At 49.4% G+C, this 18,462-nt stretch overlaps 1 protein-coding gene across 1 annotated transcript; it reads left to right on the top strand.

Annotated features, from left to right (window-relative positions):
• Positions 1-1,481: 1,481 nt before the first annotated feature.
• On the top strand, positions 1,482-18,052 carry aldh1a2 (aldehyde dehydrogenase 1 family, member A2). Its single transcript, XM_028956445.1, has 13 exons — positions 1,482-1,598; positions 6,711-6,815; positions 7,460-7,600; positions 8,325-8,454; positions 10,145-10,206; positions 10,843-10,971; positions 11,252-11,365; positions 15,269-15,371; positions 16,176-16,360; positions 16,518-16,682; positions 16,800-16,957; positions 17,152-17,226; positions 17,307-18,052. The coding sequence occupies exons 1-13, from the start codon at positions 1,482-1,484 to the stop codon at positions 17,377-17,379; spliced, it is 1,557 nt and encodes a 518-aa protein (XP_028812278.1). The 3' UTR covers positions 17,380-18,052.
• The last annotated feature ends 410 nt before the right edge of the window (positions 18,053-18,462 follow it).

An 18,462-nucleotide genomic window follows, 5' to 3' on the forward strand; every position in this document is an offset into this window, starting at 1 on the left:
CACACACACACAGACAAGTAGACACAGAACACGCACACGCACACACACACACAAACGTCCCGCGTGCGCTACGACCAGGCGCGCACGGGCTCGCCGCGTTAATCGCGTTCCTCTAATTCCGCGCACTTTACGCACATTTCTCCTGCGCGCGGTCTGCGTTAACTAGTTATAAAATGATCATTTCAAACAAATAACCATTTCATACAAAATCGTCGACACAAACACCGAGATGCTCAAAATATGTACGCTATAAAATAATCGAAGAAACGTGCAGACCGTATCCAGGATTTTCAGACTTTACATGAATATGCACTCTGGGCATAAAAAAAGTTCTCAGTCTGTTAAAAACGTAAGAAATAATTGACCGCGGTCCACGAAGGAATATTTGGAACGAGGTGAAATGCTGCGCTTCTCCAGCAGGGGGCGCTGCCGACGCAGGAATGAGCGCAGGACGGGACGGGCCGGGCTGGAACGGGGACGGGGACGGGGACAGGTAGGGACTGTTTCTGCATTAATCACTGTCGCCGTGTTTGATGTGAAACAGGGGCTGTCAGGCAGGGACTTTCGGGGGGGTCTGGTGCTGACGGATAAAAAGCACAAATTATAACACCCCCGTGTCCGAGAAACACATCACAGATGCAAGAAACGAAAAGAAAGAAAAAGAAACCCCGCTCTTTTTCTTTTTCGCTTCTTTTGACTGCCTACATCAAACATTTTATGCAATATATACGAAGTCTTATTAGACCAGCTTATTAACATCTACCACCGTTTATAAACGACTTTCCCCGCTCGCAGAGCGTGTGTAAAGAATTCGATATTCTTGCTTTGTGGGACCTGAGTTGCTTCCTGTGCAGGTTTTGGTGTGAAAGGCGCCACTCCTTGTGGGCTGTGAAGGGCCGGAGTGCGCAGGCGCGGCGCGGACCTGCGGCGTCTCCGATGTGGATTGGCGAGGTGTGAGGGACACCCTGATGTCCCCGCTCGGGACAGTTGGCGAAGTTCACACTGGAGTGAGACGCGCATCTCGCTTAATACGGCAGCTCAAGCCCAATTAGGTCACAAATAAATGAAAACGTAGCACTTTCTTTCTAATTAGACGTAACGCGCATCTCATCTGCATATTTGTGTATATGTTGCCCGTTCGTTCAGTGTAACTTTGTGTTGTGGATAGATACGTCTGATCGAGGTGTTTGTTACGTATGAATAAAGCTGTTCTGGGACGCGGGAGAAGTCACGGCAGCGCGCTTTATGTAAATGCGCGGCGCTTAATTATATTAGGAGGACGGGCCAGATCCCCGCCCAATAAAAATGGAGCGGCGCTCACACCTGGTTATAAACACGGGACAGATTCCAAAGTCCTGATAAAACGGGAGGGGAAAAAAACCACCACCACCATCCTCCTCCTCCTCCTCATCATCAGCAGCAGCAGCAGCGCACCGAAGACGGAGACTCGGAGCCCCGCCGGACGGACGCGACGCGACGCGATGACTTCCAGCAAAGTTGAACTCCCGGGAGAGGTGAAGACCGACGTGGCCGCGCTCATGGCATCTCTCCAGCTGATGCCCTCGCCGGTGCCCAACCCGGAGATCAAGTACACCAAGGTGGGTCCGAGCCGGGCGCAAATCCCGGGGGGACCGAACGCGGCGCCCGCTTCGATCTGTTCTGCGGAGTCGAGAGACATTTTGTTCCATTGCGCGTCTTTACTGCACATTTCTCCATTATTATCATCATCATCGTCGTTATTAATGGTGTTAGTTTTACGCGACCGCTGATGGAGTTTTTTAGTTTAGATTTTTTTATGATTATGGCTGGAATTATAACTCCACATCCCACATCAAATTCACGTCGAGTCGGCATTACGCGCGCTTTATTCGTTCGATTTTCTGTTTAAATATCGATTCACTTCGATTTCTTTACTGAATTGCGCGAAAACGCGCCACACGAAATGACATTTTCAGGTTCACACTGAGCTACAGAAATGAGAAAATGAATACAAAAAGTCTCTTATAAAATTTTTCTAGATGATATTATATTTCTATGTACACGTGCCTACTGTAGTCGTTTTCCACTGATTGGCTGCTGTTGGAAATGATGATAAGAGGCTGTAGGTGATGTGATGTAATTATTATCTGCTTTACTCTGCTTGAGGACCTTTGGATCACATACAACAAAACCATGCGCCTGAGTTGCAGGGCAGATACCGAGATTCCTTCAGGTGAACCAGACCAAAGAAATAATGGAATCCCATGTGCGGCGCGTTTTGATATTTTTTCCGTGGGGGCAGAGCGGCATCATGGGAGGCGTGCGCAGGCCTGCTGGGCGCTGGGGAAAGCGCTTTGAAAGAGTGAAGAGGTACCTGTGTTAAGTGAGCGAGCGCGTTATCCTCTCACTGTCCCACCGCTGGCTCACCATTATCTCCTTCTCCCTCCCTCCCTCTCTCCCTCCCTCCCTCTCTCTCTCTCGAGAATGCGTGCCAACGTGAGAGCGGAGGGCCGCGCGGGGCTCGGCCCGAGGAATTTGGGCTATCCCATCCCTGCCGGAGCGCTGGGTGTGGGAGACGGGGGGGTTTCTGATTTATTGGTACCCCCTTGACGCAACCCGCCCCCCAGCCTAGTTCTCATCCACCACCGCCCCACCCCTCTTCTGCAAACACAGCCCGGCGGTGTAATAAACTACATTAAAGAAAGGGCCGAGGTGGCCGGGGATGAGGATCCATGACGGCTGCGTCACGCTGGGCGGCGGATGAGCCCCCGTCCCGGGCCCCTCGCCTCGGCTCGCCATATCGATTTTGCTCTGTCCTGGCCTGCCTGTTGCTGTTAGATACCAACACCCTGAGCTCCCTGGGCAGCGCAGCATCGTTCATTATCCCTCCAGAACGCGCCGGTGGGAATCGGACTGGGTTTGTGTCCGCCCTGCCCCCCGCTCTCGGCAAATCCCGGGCCTTTCACGGCTGAAGCGGCCGCGCGCTGGGCTGATAGTGCCACTAAGGAAGTCATAAATTAGCCGCTGCTGATGGATATTTATTGATGTTTTCTCTCTTTTCTTCTCTCTTTCCCCCCAAAGTTGGGGGTCGGGGGTCTGGAGCGGGAAGGGAAATTGATGGCGACTCCTTCCCCGATTCCTCTGTTCTGAGTGGGTTTGCGTTATTATGCATCATTAGAGTGGACACGCGAAGAGAAGTAAATCTGCCTTTTTCTGCCTTTAAATCAAGCTCCGGTTTCCAATCACGGGCTCTATACCTGCACAGCGCGCCACGGCGGTGGGGGTCCCGAGGTTAATATTACACCAGCGCTCCCGTACTATCAACACCGCCGTGTGTACTGATAAGCAGGATGGAACTGTGGGAAACTGGTTCTGAGGTCAGCGCGGACGCCGTCCCGCCAGGTCGGCCTTGCGTGAGTCCGCCGGCATGTGAGGCGCTGCAGATGGGTGCCGCGCCCCTCCGGCGGTCACCGCTGTCCTGCGGGCTGTAATATATGGCCCCGCTCCGCGGCGCGGGTCACTGGCCTTGCCTGGTGAGAGCCTGACCTGCGGCTCTGCTGTTTTTCACTTCAAAAAAGCGGCGGGGACCTCGCTGCGCTCGAGATCAAACAGCGCCCGAGTTAGGGCGCACTGGTGAGGCCGGTGATTTATCGCAACCGGCACAGTGAGCACACTCTTTCTTTTTGTCTCTGGGATTTTCCTCGTTTTCCCTCTCTTTTCGCCGCTTGGCTACACCCTCTTTTTTCAGTTGAACCCTCGTTCCTCGTGGTGAGCGGTAAGCCCGGTGGTCCTCGATGGCCTGTATTAGTTCTGTTATGATGCTGCGTTACGTGGAGCAACCAGATGCGAATATTTAAAGGCGCTGTGTGATGCTGTGAGGGACATTATCAGAATCAATAAATAGGTCGAATTTTTGGGGAAAAAAAAAAGACCACATCAACACCCCCCATCTGAGGCTCTTTCCCACACGGAGTTTCGAATACGCATTATAGCAAGAGTAACTCGTCCTCAGTCAGAACATGTGTGATCAAGGGAGTTAGTTGCCTAGTGGGTAACACACTCGCCTGTGAACCAGAAGACCCAGGTTCAAATCCCACTTACTACCATCATGTCCCTGAGCAAGACACTTAACCCTGAGTGTCTCCAGGGGGACTGTCCCTGTAACTACTGATTGTAAGTTGCTCTGGATAAGGGCGTCTGATTAATGCTGTAAATGTAAATTAAAGGAACGCAGTGACGTGACGTGGTGGCAGACGGAAAGCGGTGATGGCCGGATATGCAGGCTCGGGGCACAGGTGCCCTGTTTTGAGCCCGTTGGGCCTGTTCCACGTGTAAACCCGCGCAAAACGTACGTTTCCCCCGCGTCCGTGCACATGTCGCGCTCGCTTCACCACAAATGGCAGAAAAACCCCCAGATGTTTAGCGGGCTCATTGCCGTACGCGGACCCCCTCCGCCCCTCACGTCTCTGCAGGCGAGGAGGCGACCGGCGCCGCCACGAAGAGCCTTCCACCGCCGCTCCACCGGCGTTTTATTAGCCGGACGAGTGACGGCTTTAAGCGAGACGCGGGGAGGGAGGCCGGGGGTGCTGCTAAATGCTTGCAGCTGTCCCGCGGCCTGAGCTTAAAGACTTAACCTGGACGGTCCAGTTCCCGTCAGGCCGCAGATCGGATGTCGGCGTATTTACCGCGTAAAGCGGTCGGAAGAAACCACTTTCTGTTCAAACTCAGCCATCGGTTTAAATCGCAGAATGCGGTGTCGCGCGCTCCTGGCCGTTAAGCATACGTCGTAAATAAAGCGGGGAAAGCGGGTAATTTACGGGTGCCTAATGACTACTTAAACAGTAATAACCGTGGCTGCCACGGATTTGCGTGGGAGAAGCAAGCGGGACAAAACTTTGCCGAAGGAGCGAAGCGGGGGGGGCGGCGTCGATTGATCATATTGAAATTTTGCACTTTTGCACTTTATCCTTTTCTTCGGCCCTTTAAAAAAAAAAAAAGAAGAAGAGCGCAGAAAGAAAAGCAATTTTGCGAAACCTTGAGGGCTGATTTACAGCTCGGCCTTGTCGCCTCAATCAACTCTATCAATGGGCCTAGACAAAAGTGCGAAGCCCCCCGAGTACCGGGGAGGCCGGGCCAAATGGAGGCCGATGGTTGTCCTTTTCTCCGCGTGATTTAGATGGCGGCCGCGTCCACCACTTGTCCCTGCTTTACCCTCTCCCATGTGCGGGGTGAGACCCCAGCATAAAGCCACCTACTGACGGGGTCCTTGCATGGCCTGTCGGGCCTGTCGGGGGGCTCCCCTGATTTAGGGGCGTTCCACCGGAGTGGCCCCAATAAATTTAAAAACTAATTCTGGCCTGTACAGGCCTTTCTGTTTTAGCAACAGGCCCTCGGCTCGTCACGGCCGCTGACACTTTTATGAAGTGCCCTTAATGAGAGGCAGAGTAAAGATGGCCTCTGAGCTGCATGGGATGGACGTTCCGAGAGAGAGAGAGAGAGAGAGAGAGAGAGAGAGAGAGAGTTGTGTTGTCAGTGGGAATTAAGGAAAAGTAATGCAGATTAATTGGCGCGTCGGCGCAGGAATCTGTGCCGCCCGGCGAATGGTACGCCCCGACACCAAACACCTACCGTGTTCGTAAGCCAGTTATTTCTGCTGGAGATTTTCCTTTTTTTCCCACCTGTAATCGAGCCAACCGGCCAAACCGAAGAAAACGGGCGAATGTGAGAAGGGAGGTGGGGGAGAAAAAGACTGCGGCGGTCCTCCAGACGACTCGCGCCTTCTACCTGCTTTACAGCCAATGAAATGGTACTTAGGGCCTGGAAGTTTACGTCAGTAAACGTGCGGGGGACACTCCTTCGCCCCAACGCCTCGCAAAAGTACGTACGTGCGGCTCAGAGTCGGCAGATGTTTCACCAAAACACATCTGTCAGGCTGGCTGGCTGTCAGCAGAGCCCCAAAAGCATGGTCCTTCACCCCCATAAATGAATAGCGGTGCAGAGAGCCCCGTCTGTACCCCGCGGAGACATGGGATTCATGAAGAAAATCCAAATAACGGTTCCGAGCTCGGACCGTATTTTTCTTTGTCTCTTTATTGAGCTTGAACATTCTGAGGCTGGAATTCAAGGCGGCAATTTAACGGACGGCTTCTCTTAATGCATCACGGGGCCCAAATCTGATATGTGTTTTATGGGCTCGTAAACGAGCGGTGATGTGGTGAAATGCGTGTGCGGTGTGAGATGTGTGCTGTCTTGCGTGGATTTGTCCCCTCGCTCCTCTGAGGGTCCTGCTGGGCAGCCAGGAACACCCGTCCAAATTCCCAGAGTTCCCGGGGGACCCCACCTTCTCCGAGATGTTTGCCACGGACCCTCACGAACCGTTATTGGTTTTTGCTTCTCGCTACGCTGGGGGACTTTTGATGTTGCGGAGTGCTCGGCCGTAAGGACGTTTACGCAGCCAGTTAACATACACGCTCCGGCGCCGAGAAGGACTCGTATCAGATATCCTCACCGTAGGCTCCCTCAACTTCTCACTCGACTCCGCCGCTTCCTGGCGGATGAGAGATGGAGCGCGGGAGACCGGACGCCATCCCAGAAGGACACGCTGTTCCAATCATCTCGGCTCATTTATGAACGTCCATTTTTTTTGTGGCCCAGGCCAGGGTGAAGGGACACAGGGACAGGGGCTCGGCATTCCGTAAAAACCGCTTTCCGTCTTATCTCTTCCCCTACAGATTTTCATCGGCAACGAATGGCAGGACTCGGCGAGTGGCAAGGTCTTTCCCACGTACAACCCGGCCACCGGAGAGAAGATCTGCGACGTCCAGGAGGCAGATGAGGTATCCGCCATGCTGGGTGACTGGGGAACTGGGTGACAGGTTGGCCTTCATCGGTGAGGTGTGAAATATTTGCCCGGAGGTTTTTGCCGTTCGGCAGCATGTGAGAGACGGCGGTTTTCCTCACACTAAGAATGACTTATGTGTTCTCAGCCGCTTCCCTTCCATCTGCCCCCCCTCCCTGTTTTTCAGCTCCTGGGTTTGAGTTCATGTCCAAGAAGCTAAGATAAACAGGAGGTGTCTCTCGTACTTTAAACAGTGGACGTGCTAATAGTCAATCCACTGAAGCCCTTCCAGAATCGGTGGGCTTTTTGGGGCAGTTCTGGCCTAGCGGTTAAGGAAGCGGCCCCGTAATCAGAAGGTTGCCGGTTCGAATCCCCATCCGCCAAGGTGCCACTGAGCAAAGCACCGTCCCCACACACTGCTGCCCACTGCTCACCAAGGGTGGCGGTTAAATACAGAGGACACATTTTGTTGTGTCACCGTGTGCTGTGCTGCAGCGTTTCACTTTCACTTGACAATCAGTTCACTTTCAGTTCATTAAGGAGATCCCCACTGGGAATTAGAACTTTAGGCTGCATCCTTCTCACTTTCGTTCATGTATGAAACGTCTCTGTCACATCATTCGATGTCCACTTCTGTCCTAGGCGGACGTAGACAAGGCCGTGCAGGCCGCCCGAGCCGCGTTTGTACTTGGTTCCCCATGGCGACGGATGGATGCATCAGAGCGGGGAAGACTGCTGGGTCGTTTGGCTGACCTGGTGGAGAGGGACAGCGCCTACCTTGCAGTGAGTAACCTCTGACCCCTGCCTCTCTGTGGGCCAGACCCCAACAGACGCGGCTTTCACTAAGGGCGAGAGAGCGGCCCAGGGTCCTCGGCCCCGACAGGACAGGAGGGATTCCCATCAGACAAAGACGGGCCGACACAATACGCCAGTGTCTAATGATGCTCAGGGGTTTTGATTGAGCCTTGGTGGCAGGGCCCTTTCTTTTCAGAGGGCTTGTTATTTTTTGGTAACAATTTTGGATTTGTTCCGCAAGTGCTGGAAATTCATCGTTGAGGCAAACAGTGGGTTGGATGTGTGACCTTTCGGTGCTAACGACCACGTAAGCGAACACTCGGAGGAAAATATAAAAGGGAGATTGTGCCATGGCTGACGTTGCGTGACATGCCTTCACCCGGTCGGAAGGAGACATCTACACATGCTTCCAATCCACGATGAAAGGAAACAGAAACAGGCAGATTTTCTAAACAAAAGATGCAGGGACAGCGGTATACACGAGCCACAATGGGTTTAAGGCTTTCCTTCCCTGAACAAAAGCCAAAGTTATTTTAGAAGTGAGTGGTTGGTTCCCCTGGACCCATGTGTTTATGATCATGCTTTACTTTGACTCAGTCCCCTACTGATAAGGAACCATTTTAACCTCCACAGATTAATATTACAGATAAATATGAAAGTGTCCCTGCTGTTGCTGTTGTGCCCTCTCATAAACAATCCTCTCCATCCTCAGACGCTGGAGTCTCTGGACAGTGGGAAGCCATTCCTCTCCGCTCTCTTCGTAGATCTGCAGGCGACCATCAGAACCCTCCGGTACTACGCTGGGTGGGCAGATAAGATCCACGGTCTCACCATTCCGACTGGTACGATAATCTGCCTTGTTTATATGCAGGGGATGTAAGGTAGATGTAAACACGCATAAAAGTAATACGAAGCAGAATGGGTGCAGTTTACGCGTGTGATCTTTTGGCTTGGCCTCAGCGTCTCAACACGCACACGGGGAAATATTTGTGCAGAAGGGGGTTATTTATGGAGGCTGTGAGGGCATTTGTTTCTGTTGTAATTCCATTTGCATGTAACTGAATTCGAGAATCCAAACTGAAACACATCTTAAAATTAATCAGCAAAATGTTTTCCTGGAAAGAAATGGCCTTTCAACAGACCTTAATGCAGAACTGAAGCATTAGTTGTGTGTGTGTGTGTGTGTGTGTGTGTGTGTGTGTGCGCCTGTACTTTGTGAGAGCCGACGGGAGACGCAGTGAGGGCGCAGAGGTGCATGCAGGGTAAACAGGCCAGCCGTCCCTGTGCAGTTGTAAATCTGAGTGCTAATGGCCACCCCCCCATGGAGACCGCCACTGGAGGAGCACAGTGACAGGACCGGGGCGGGGGGCCACTGGGGGTCCGTTCTGGCTAATTTAGCCGTTTGAAAGAGACGCAACGGGGAGTCCCGAGGTGACTGGACAGCAGCTTCTCTGCTCTGGTGTCACAGTGCAGCCAGTAGAAATGTGTGTGTGTGTGTGTGTGTGTGTGTGCCTGGTGGGGGTGGGGGACTCGCACTCTGGGGGCACGGACAGGGCCATATGGGCGAGTGGAGGAAAGGGGCTGGTGTTTAAGGGAGGGGGGGGGTGGTTCTGCTTAATTACTGCGCATTCCTGCACTGTCCTCCTGCGCCCCTGTCACTCTCTGGCGCTCTGGACTGGCGCGTGGTGCCGGCCAGCTCTGTCCTGGATATTATGACATTCGCTGAGATGAGAGAGCAGGGGAAGGTGGGAGGAACGGAGTAAAATCCTACCTCTTCCACACACCCCCCCCTTCCCGAGCGGTCCTAACTGCCCCTTGCCGTTCTTTTGTTGCACTGCTAAACAAAACCTAGCCGTGCCCCCCCCGTCCCTCCCCTGGATGTTCTGCTTCAGTTCTTTTTCCAATCTAATCTGTAATAGTATTACAGCACAAACAAACAGCCGGCCATTCTTTGGCCTGCTCTTACCGGCCCACCAGCGGAGATGAAGCAGCGGATCTCGCACGAGGCCCGGGCCGGGCCATTACGCTTAAATCATGAAACGCTGGACGGTGACTCTCTTTTAATATTTCACGCTGCAGTCATCTCCGGCGTTTCAGCGGTAACTCGCACACACACACACACACACACACACACTCACTCCTACGGTCGTCTCTCATCCCTCACATTCGCTTCTGGACGTCCTCCCACGCACCGGCGCATTCCTGCGCCGCAGCTCCACTCCTCCGGGCCTAATTTCTAATTTCAGTTTCAAGGTGACACGACAGCGTCACACCAGAACCAGAAAATACGTTTGTGATTATGCTCTTTTTCTAGTTCTGGCTCGTTTTTTGAAAGTCATGCTATTCATACGGCTACATGCTCAGTGTGTGACTTGTTTGCTGTAGTATAAAGCACGGGTTCGAAAAAGTGCCCTTGATGGAGACACAATATAAATGGAATAAATGTTGAACGGGTTTTTGTTAAGCGGATTTCACCGTATCCGGGCCTTCAGTGTCTGTTCTGCCGTCTAACTGGACCCTGTTTTGCCGCAGATGGGGATTATTTTACCTTCACCAGGAACGAGCCCATCGGAGTCTGCGGTCAGATCATCCCAGTGAGTGTCCCGCTCTTTATTTTCCATTCAAACCAGAACACCGCTCCGGCATCCACAGTGGGCTCCGGCGAGGCCCACCGGGGGGAGAACAGTGTTTATAAGAAGGAGTGGAGATTTGGGGATGATGTGTTTTATATGTGGGCGTATCAGGGTGGGGGTGTGGACAGGGACAGAATCACAGCCCCCCCCCCGTCCTCCTCTGCAGAGGTTCCTGGAACTCTTTGACGTCCTTATCAGTCAGTGTATATTTTGCTTAAGCCACTGGCAGGGCTGCACACACCGAGTGCCAGCAGTGAGTAAGAGGGAGAGAACCACGCCGCATATCCCCCCTACACATCATCACTCTCCCCTCCCCGGATCAGCTTGTGTCGCAAGAGGCCTAATAGTCAAGTGACTGTTATTAATTTCGCTATGTCGTATCATGACACGACTCTTCTGTTCCTCATCCTGTGAGCGACCCATCTTTTTAAAGCCAATTCCTCAGAAGAGTCAGAGTGACAGAGTCCGATGAAAGCGGGGGTGATGACCCGGGTGATTTATCACTGTCCATAATGATGACTTAGCAAAATTGAATAATAAAGAAATGGAATGGAGTGATGGAACGAGTGCCAACAGATTTTTGCCATTTCTATCCAGTGGAACTTCCCGCTCATGATGACCGCCTGGAAGCTGGCGCCCGCTCTCAGCTGTGGGAACACGGTGGTGTTGAAGCCGGCCGAGCAAACCCCCCTCACCTGCCTGTACATGGGCACCCTCATCAAGGAGGTAAAGCAGGATGACCCATTCGCCCTTCCCACACCTCCCTTTGTCTTCCGTGACGTTGTTTCTTTTCCTCGGCCCCTCCCCGTTGTACGGAATGCAACTCTCCTGCCCCCGTTCGCCCTGTCTCTTTTAATGTCCTGTCCATTTCCCCCCCTCCTCCTTGTGCTCATCCAGTAGGAAGGTCGGACTGGGCCCGGATTCCCCTACGCCTTGCTGGTTTTGCTTGGCTCTGTGGTCCCTCTCTCTCCTCTAACGCTTGTTTCCTCTCATATTGTTTTCACAGGCTGGGTTTCCACCAGGAGTCGTCAATATTTTGCCAGGATACGGGCCAACCGCAGGAGCGGCGATAGCTTCGCACATGGGCATAGACAAAGTGGCGTTCACGGGATCAACTGAGGTAAATTCTCCTGACGAATAGCGCTTCTAGGAAGAGTGGCCCAACATGTGCCCAAGACAAAAGGACAGGTGGTTTTAAAGATGCCGGGGTCCCCCATTAGTGGCCATGTGTGTTCGAAATAACAAACAAGAGGGTTTACTCCACCGCCATAGCCCGGAGTTACACCTCTCAGCAGGGCACGGTGATCAAAGATGCCTGGAATGCTCAGAAGCCCACCTGCATTTGCATAACGCTTCCTAATACAGCTGTTTTACTGAGAACCGGGTAGGAAGGTCCTTTTTTAAGTCTGTAATACAGCACCCATGTTTCGCTTTGAGGTGTCCAAACCGCTGCTTTCCATTTAGCATGCCAAGCACTTGGGAGCACGGAAAAGATGGGAAAAAGCTAATCGAAGTGCGCCTGTGTTCAAGGATACACCATGTTAGGCACCGAGACTGAAACTGGGCTCTGCTGGCCTGTACGCACCCCCCCAATGACATAAAAGACCAGTTATGTTGATAAATTCGTAAACAGAAGTTATTTCTTGCTACGCACTCACTCGGCACAAGCTATCTTGCCGGAATTATTCCCACTCGTAAATCCAGCCGTTTTTACGTGTTTTGATGTATCCCACCTATATTTCACAAGTATTTATTTCAGAAATTCACAGTGTTTACAGTAGTGCCGGATTTTATGATGTTTCGGCCTCGGCTTTACATGATGTGTTTATGCTCATTGTTGAATAGAGACTAGGACAAAGGCAGCCATTTGTGTGTGGGATTCGGAAAGACTCGCAGACATGTATATGTAGGAGACTGCTGATACCAGAACAGACGGACACTTGGTAACCACAGCAAACTCCTGTGATATGTCCCACGTAGCCTCAGATGTGCATATTGTGAATGGTGTGTTTCTAAGGAAGTTTCCTTGTGAATTAATTTCCCTTCGGAAGTGGCAATAGACTCAGTGATTTGACGTTTTTCTGTTCTGAAAGTGGAATTATTAGTGGAATTATTCAGACGTGTAAGGGGATCTTTTGGAAGGCCTATCAAAGGGAATGTCAAAGTCACTAGTTTGCGAGTCTGATTTCTTTAATACAAGCACTGATCATCTAGCTGCATATTTGGTTTGGTATTGGGTGCATTTCCGATGTGTGCTGACCGTGCTGAGAATGCATTTCATTTGGATAACAGAAACTGTAGATAAACTGAGAGAGGGTGAGGTGACAGGATCTCGAGCTCAGTGTTGCCAGATTGGGCAGTTTCATATTTTGATATTTTGGGGGAAAAAAATTTCCAAGAATACTTATGTAGTTGGAGCAATTAAATACTTATCAGACAGTCTGGGAGTTTGGGCACATTTTTGGCAGATTTGAGGCTGAACAAATTTAGGTACTTGGCAACACTGCTTTGCGCATAAGTCAGCAGGGGCTTTAAATCATGGGAATGAAGAAGTTATTATCATCATTATGTGCTTGATCTATTGCATATGTAAACATCATCAAAGATAATCTTTTGGATGACAAAAATAATGGAACTATCATCAAGGGTAGCAGGTAGCAATCTTATTTAGTAGGAGAATTGACACACGTGCCCAAAATCTGATACGCTTTCAAAACCTGCATAGTCAGTGTTGACCTGGGTTGACAAGAGTATTTCATCAATAAAGTTCAGAAAGGCCACCAAAGTCACTGTCAGTACAGCCGTTGCACAAACCTTTTCTAGTTCCCATTTATCGCAACTCGGATCCCACCTTCCCCGTTCCCCACCTCTGCTGCCAGCGATTACGGAGTATTTCCTCAAAACGCTGCAGTTTTCCTGTAATCTGGACTCAATTAGGATGCTCTCGGAGCTCGTGCTGGGAGAGCGTGTAAATGTGCAGACAGTGAGTCACCTCTGGCCTCCTCTCCCATGCGGCCGACAGAGGGGGACAGCAGGACAGGCACCAGGCCCCCGAAACGTCACGTAAATGTGCCAGCGACGGTGTTCCTTTCTGCTGTGTGGTGAGTAACAAGTGCACAGTAGTTTCTTCCCAAGTTCTTTTTTTTTTTTTGCTACACTTTTTCTTCTACACTTGTCACACTTCCTGAAAGCTGTTCCTGAGAAGCACTCTGCTGAATGCTGATGGGCGGACTGAGTGGGAGTTCACTTTTTTACCGTACACACCCAGCACACATCAGAGGGAGAGACGTCTGAACGTTTAACACCCTGCGTGTGAAGAGTGAGGCGTCTATTGTTCCACTGGGTGTCTGAGAGGGAGGAAACTGGGCCTTTTTTTTTTCGTCCTCACCCACCCTCCCCCGTCCCTCTATCTTCTCGCTTTCACCACTCCTCTCACTATCTGATGGGAAACAGAAAAGAAAATATTCAGTGTCAGTTGGCCAGTTGGATGGGATGGAGGGGAAAAAACATGTACAAATGTTTGTCTATGGATGGAAGTGGCACTGGTCACACGCTGGTGACAGTGGCTTGTCTGCTTGCTCTCTGGATAATCCAGTATCACTTTGTTCACAGCCTCCCGATTGCGAGTTTCTTATCAGGAAACACACAAAATGTCATATTTTTTTGTTCCTAGTGCTGAGGTGAGTGGGAGGGATGTGGGCCCCTCAGATGATGTGGAGTTACGAAACAGAAGTCTTAGAACAAAGTCTCCAGCTGCTTGCTGATAAACACAGAGTCGTCCAGCATTTCCTCATAATGTTCTCTGAGCTCGTCTCACGCAGATCTTTTATATGCTCTGGTACTTTACTTTCTTAAATGACCATCGTCGTTATTTGCAAAAAGAACATTTTGCGTTCTGTGGGTCCTGGATCACGTGATTAGACAAGCTTGTCATCAGCTCGTGGTGCAAAAAATTTTTGTGAACCTTCATGGTCTTCATCAGATAACGGGCAGAGATATTTTGCCAAACCAGTTCTAAAGTCACAATTAATAGGTACAATACACATACAGTACAGGCCAAAAGTTTGGACACACCTTCTCATTCAACGTGTTTACTTTATTTTCATGACCATTTACATTGGTAGATTCTCACTGAAGGCATCAAAACTATGAATGAACACATGTGGAGTTTTATACTTAACAAAATAATTACTGAAAACATGTTTTATATTCTAGTTTCTTCAAAATATCCGCCCTTTGCTCTGATTACTGCTTTACACACTCTTGGCATTCTCTCAATGAGCTTCAAGACGTCGTCACCTGAAATGGTTTTCCAACAGTCTTGAAGGAGTTCCCAGAGGTGTTTAGCACTTGTTGGCCCCTTTGCCTTCACTCTGCGGTCCAGCTCACCCCAAACCATCTCGACTGGGTTCAGGTCCGGTGACTGTGGAGGTCAGGTTTCAACTTTTTATTAAGTACATAACTCCACATGTGTTCATTCATAGTTTTGATGCCTTCAGTGAGAATCTACCAAAGTAAATGGTCATAAAAATAAAGAAAACACATTGAATGAGAAGGTGTGTCCAAACTTTTGGCCTGTATTGTATATAATTACAGAGCTTGGTGTGGAACAGTATCAGTGAACCTCGTGCCATTTGCTTTCACTGAGTAACTCATCAGCCCATCAGTTTGCTGGCTAACACCACTGAAGCTATTGTTTTAAAAGAGTTCATTCTAAAATTTACAAAATACTTCACAGTATCATTGTGCATGAAACAATATTATATGGGTTCACTTAACACACAAATCTTGCATTTGTATAAAGTTAGATTTCCCATTAGAATTAGAATTACCAGATGTGTGTGCACTTTTTCCTGTTTTCCTTGTCTCTGTTCTTTGGTTTATGCCCATTGTCAGGGACTCCCTTCCCAAACCTGATAAATAATTTAATGGCACGCCCCACTGATTTACTGGTCCAGTAAGTGGTGGTAGTGGTGGCGGCCCGGGTCTCTGTGAGTAAACCCCTGCGCCGCTTGCTTCCTAGGTCGGCAAGCTGATCCAAGAAGCAGCTGGAAAGAGTAACCTGAAGAGAATTACGCTGGAGCTGGGAGGAAAGAGTCCCAACATCATTTTTGCAGACGCTGACTGTAAGTTTTCAGGCCCTGTTTTATTGGTTCTTCCCTTTGCCTGTTTCACCTATAGGTGGTCCTGTTGTGTACACAGGGGCCCCCAGAAGCCATTTTGTAGCTTGTTTACATGAAAGCCCACAACACCCCCGCCAACCATGCGCATAGTGCCCAGCACGCCCACTGACTAAAATGTACCCATCTTGAAGAAGTTAAACGTACAACGAGCATGAGGATGCCGCCCTGGCCATCTTCAAACACAGTTGCACAGACATCACGTTTATGGATCTGGGACCAGTCCTCTGTGCATCAGACCAACTGACCTCAGACCAGTACGTTGGGAGAAAAGATGCCGCGGGGCTCTCAGATGCGTTCAGCAGGCGCGCATGACGCTCCCTGGGGGCAGTAAATCAGGTGAATGGCTGTTGCCCCACAGCGCCGTAAATCAGCGGCCTTCATTAACCCCTCGCATGCCACGGCCGTGTCTCCCCACTTGGGTGTCGGATATCACACGCCCAGATGGTGCAGGACAGAGAGAGAGAGAGAGAGGGAGAGAGCAGGGCTGCCTGGAGCTGAAGTGTCAGGGAAGTTTTATGCAGTTTATTTATGTGCGCATCATTACGGAGTTTTACGAGCAGCGGGTTCCTGAGTTAATATATCGTCACGGCGGGTAAAAGGAAGCAATGTCTGCAATTTATCATTTCTTCATTTATTATTTAATTCGAAACATTTTAAAATTCATTCTATATGTAATTTGAAGTCTGGTATGATATATTAGTCTGTTATATTGTGCTAACTTAAAAACTCTCTCTCCTGTCCTTCCAGTGGATCTGGCAGTGGAACAGGCCCATCAGGGCGTGTTCTTCAACAGCGGGCAGTGCTGCACGGCTGGTTCGCGTGTCTTCGTGCAGGAGCCCATCTATGAGGAGTTTGTGCGTAGGAGTGTCGAGCGAGCCAAGAGAAGGGTGGTGGGAAGCCCATTTGACCCCACCACCGAGCAGGGCCCACAGGTACACCACTAAAACACAGCATTTACGTTTTCATACCTATTAAAGTGTAATTATAACAATTAGAAACCCAAATGTACCCCTAAATAGTCCCGATCTTCACTGTCATTGATGTGTGATTAAGGACAGTGCAGTTAAATTGATGCCTTTTGGTTTTCAGATCAGTGAAAAGCAGCGGAGTCACATTCTGGACCTTATCCACAGTGGCATTAGTGAGGGAGCCCAGCTGGAGTGTGGCGGCAAGGCCTGTGGACTTATGGGCTTCTACGTCGAGCCCACTGTCTTCTCAAACGTGGCCGACGACATGCGCATCGCTAAAGAGGAGGTAGATATATTTGCTAGATTTATTACTTGCTAGATATATTTGCGGATTTATACATTTTGCATATAGAAAATGCACTAGTAACTAACGTTGGGGATAAATCATTGCAACCTGCTGTAGATATTTGGGCCGGTGCAGCAGATCATGAAGTTTAAAACTATCGAAGAGGTGATTGAAAGGGCCAACAGCTCAGATTACGGCCTGGTGGCTGCAGTCTTCACTACCGACCTCAACAAGGCCATGACGGTCTCCACGGCCATACAAGCCGGCACAGTCTGGTAAGAGGCACTCTCACCACTACCATTCCATCCAAGACATCAGCGCAACACACGGGTTCTTTTCAGTCAGACGGGCTTTTTTAAACTCAATCATGGAAACATAATGAAATGATTTGTTGCAACGATTAGTGTAAACAGAATGTACGGACAAAGTATTCTTCTTAAGTCAAGCGTTCGCTTTGTGTTTGCTACAGGATAAACTGTTATAATGCTCTGAGCTGCCAGTGCCCTTTTGGAGGATTCAAGATGTCCGGCTCTGGGCGTGAACTGTAAGTTCTTTTTTTTAAGAGTCATTTTTATAAATCCACACCTTGGTAACAAGGTATTTACACTCACGCTGTATTTGCAGGGGCGAATATGGCTTACGGGAATACTCGGAAGTAAAGACCATCACAATGAAGGTGTCTGGGAAGAACTCTTAGGCGTGCTAAGGAAGGGTGGACTTCCAGTGCCCACTAGCAGCATCTGCACCCACGTGACCTGCCTACCTGCTCCCTCCCAATAGTTGTCTCCATTCGCCGCCTCCACTAACCATACTAAAGCACTGGGAGGGACGAAAGGAGGAGACCACACATTCGATTAGCCCACTTCCAGTGTGCTGACTGCTCTTCTCCACCACCTCATCCTGGTCTCCTCACGGGGAGGGACCTTTGCCGTCTGTGTGTCTGTGTGTATGCATGAATATATGTATGAGTGTATGTTTGGAGGGGGTGGGGTGGAACAGTATCATTTTCATTCAACCTCATGCCATTTGCTTTCACTTGGTAACACACTCATCAGCCCATCAGTTTGTACTAAGACCACTGAAGCTATTTTTTTTCCCAGTCAAAAAATATGTTTTAAAAGAGTTAATTCTAAAAAATGTAATTGTTTGTTTGTATGTGTTTTTTGTTAATTTGATTTTTCAAAATGTAACATTGTATGTTGAAATGTTACCAGTGTACAAGAGGACAACAATGGATTACCTCTATAGATGAAGCATTAAAAACAAGCGCATCCATTTAAAACAGTGATGTCCAACTGTTCCATGCTTAAAACTGTTGTTATAAAAAACATGACTATAGCATTTTTGTCATTAAATACCCTTTCATTTTATTGTGTGCATTTATTTCTGGTGTCTACATAGTAGCTAATCAAATAAAAGTCCAAAGGTAATGTGTAATGTTTAACAGGTCTAAATGAATATAATAATAGCAAAAATATATAAATGTCATCCATAGTATATAATAGACTGGATTTTTATATATTTTGTGGTTGGAACAGAAACACCAAAACTGACACACACAGTCCAACATAGTTGGATAATCTAAACAATAACTCCCCTAATCTATTAATCCATCATGTAATGATGTAAACTAAAATTGGAATGCCAGTTGGGACATTGGTTTCTTAGAGAAAACATGGCTGCCACTGATTACCATATTTTTCTTGCACCCCCACTGATGTATACAATTTCAAAACTATCTAACAAATCCCTCCTCCAATTTTCACAGTAACATCATATG

Source organism: Denticeps clupeoides, chromosome 16, assembly GCF_900700375.1.
Source record: "Denticeps clupeoides chromosome 16, fDenClu1.1, whole genome shotgun sequence".
NCBI lineage: Eukaryota > Metazoa > Chordata > Actinopteri > Clupeiformes > Denticipitidae > Denticeps > Denticeps clupeoides.

Bases quoted from the DNA above. Each gene is read 5' to 3' on its own strand.
- aldh1a2 (XM_028956445.1), top strand. From the start codon at position 1,482: ATGACTTCCAGCAAAGTTGAACTCCCGGGAGAGGTGAAGACCGACGTG. The intron at 15,372-16,175 runs GTAAGTTTTCAG...CTGTCCTTCCAG, and splicing joins CATTTTTGCAGACGCTGACT to TGGATCTGGCAGTGGAACAG. The intron at 17,227-17,306 runs GTAAGTTCTTTT...CTGTATTTGCAG, and splicing joins TCCGGCTCTGGGCGTGAACT to GGGCGAATATGGCTTACGGG.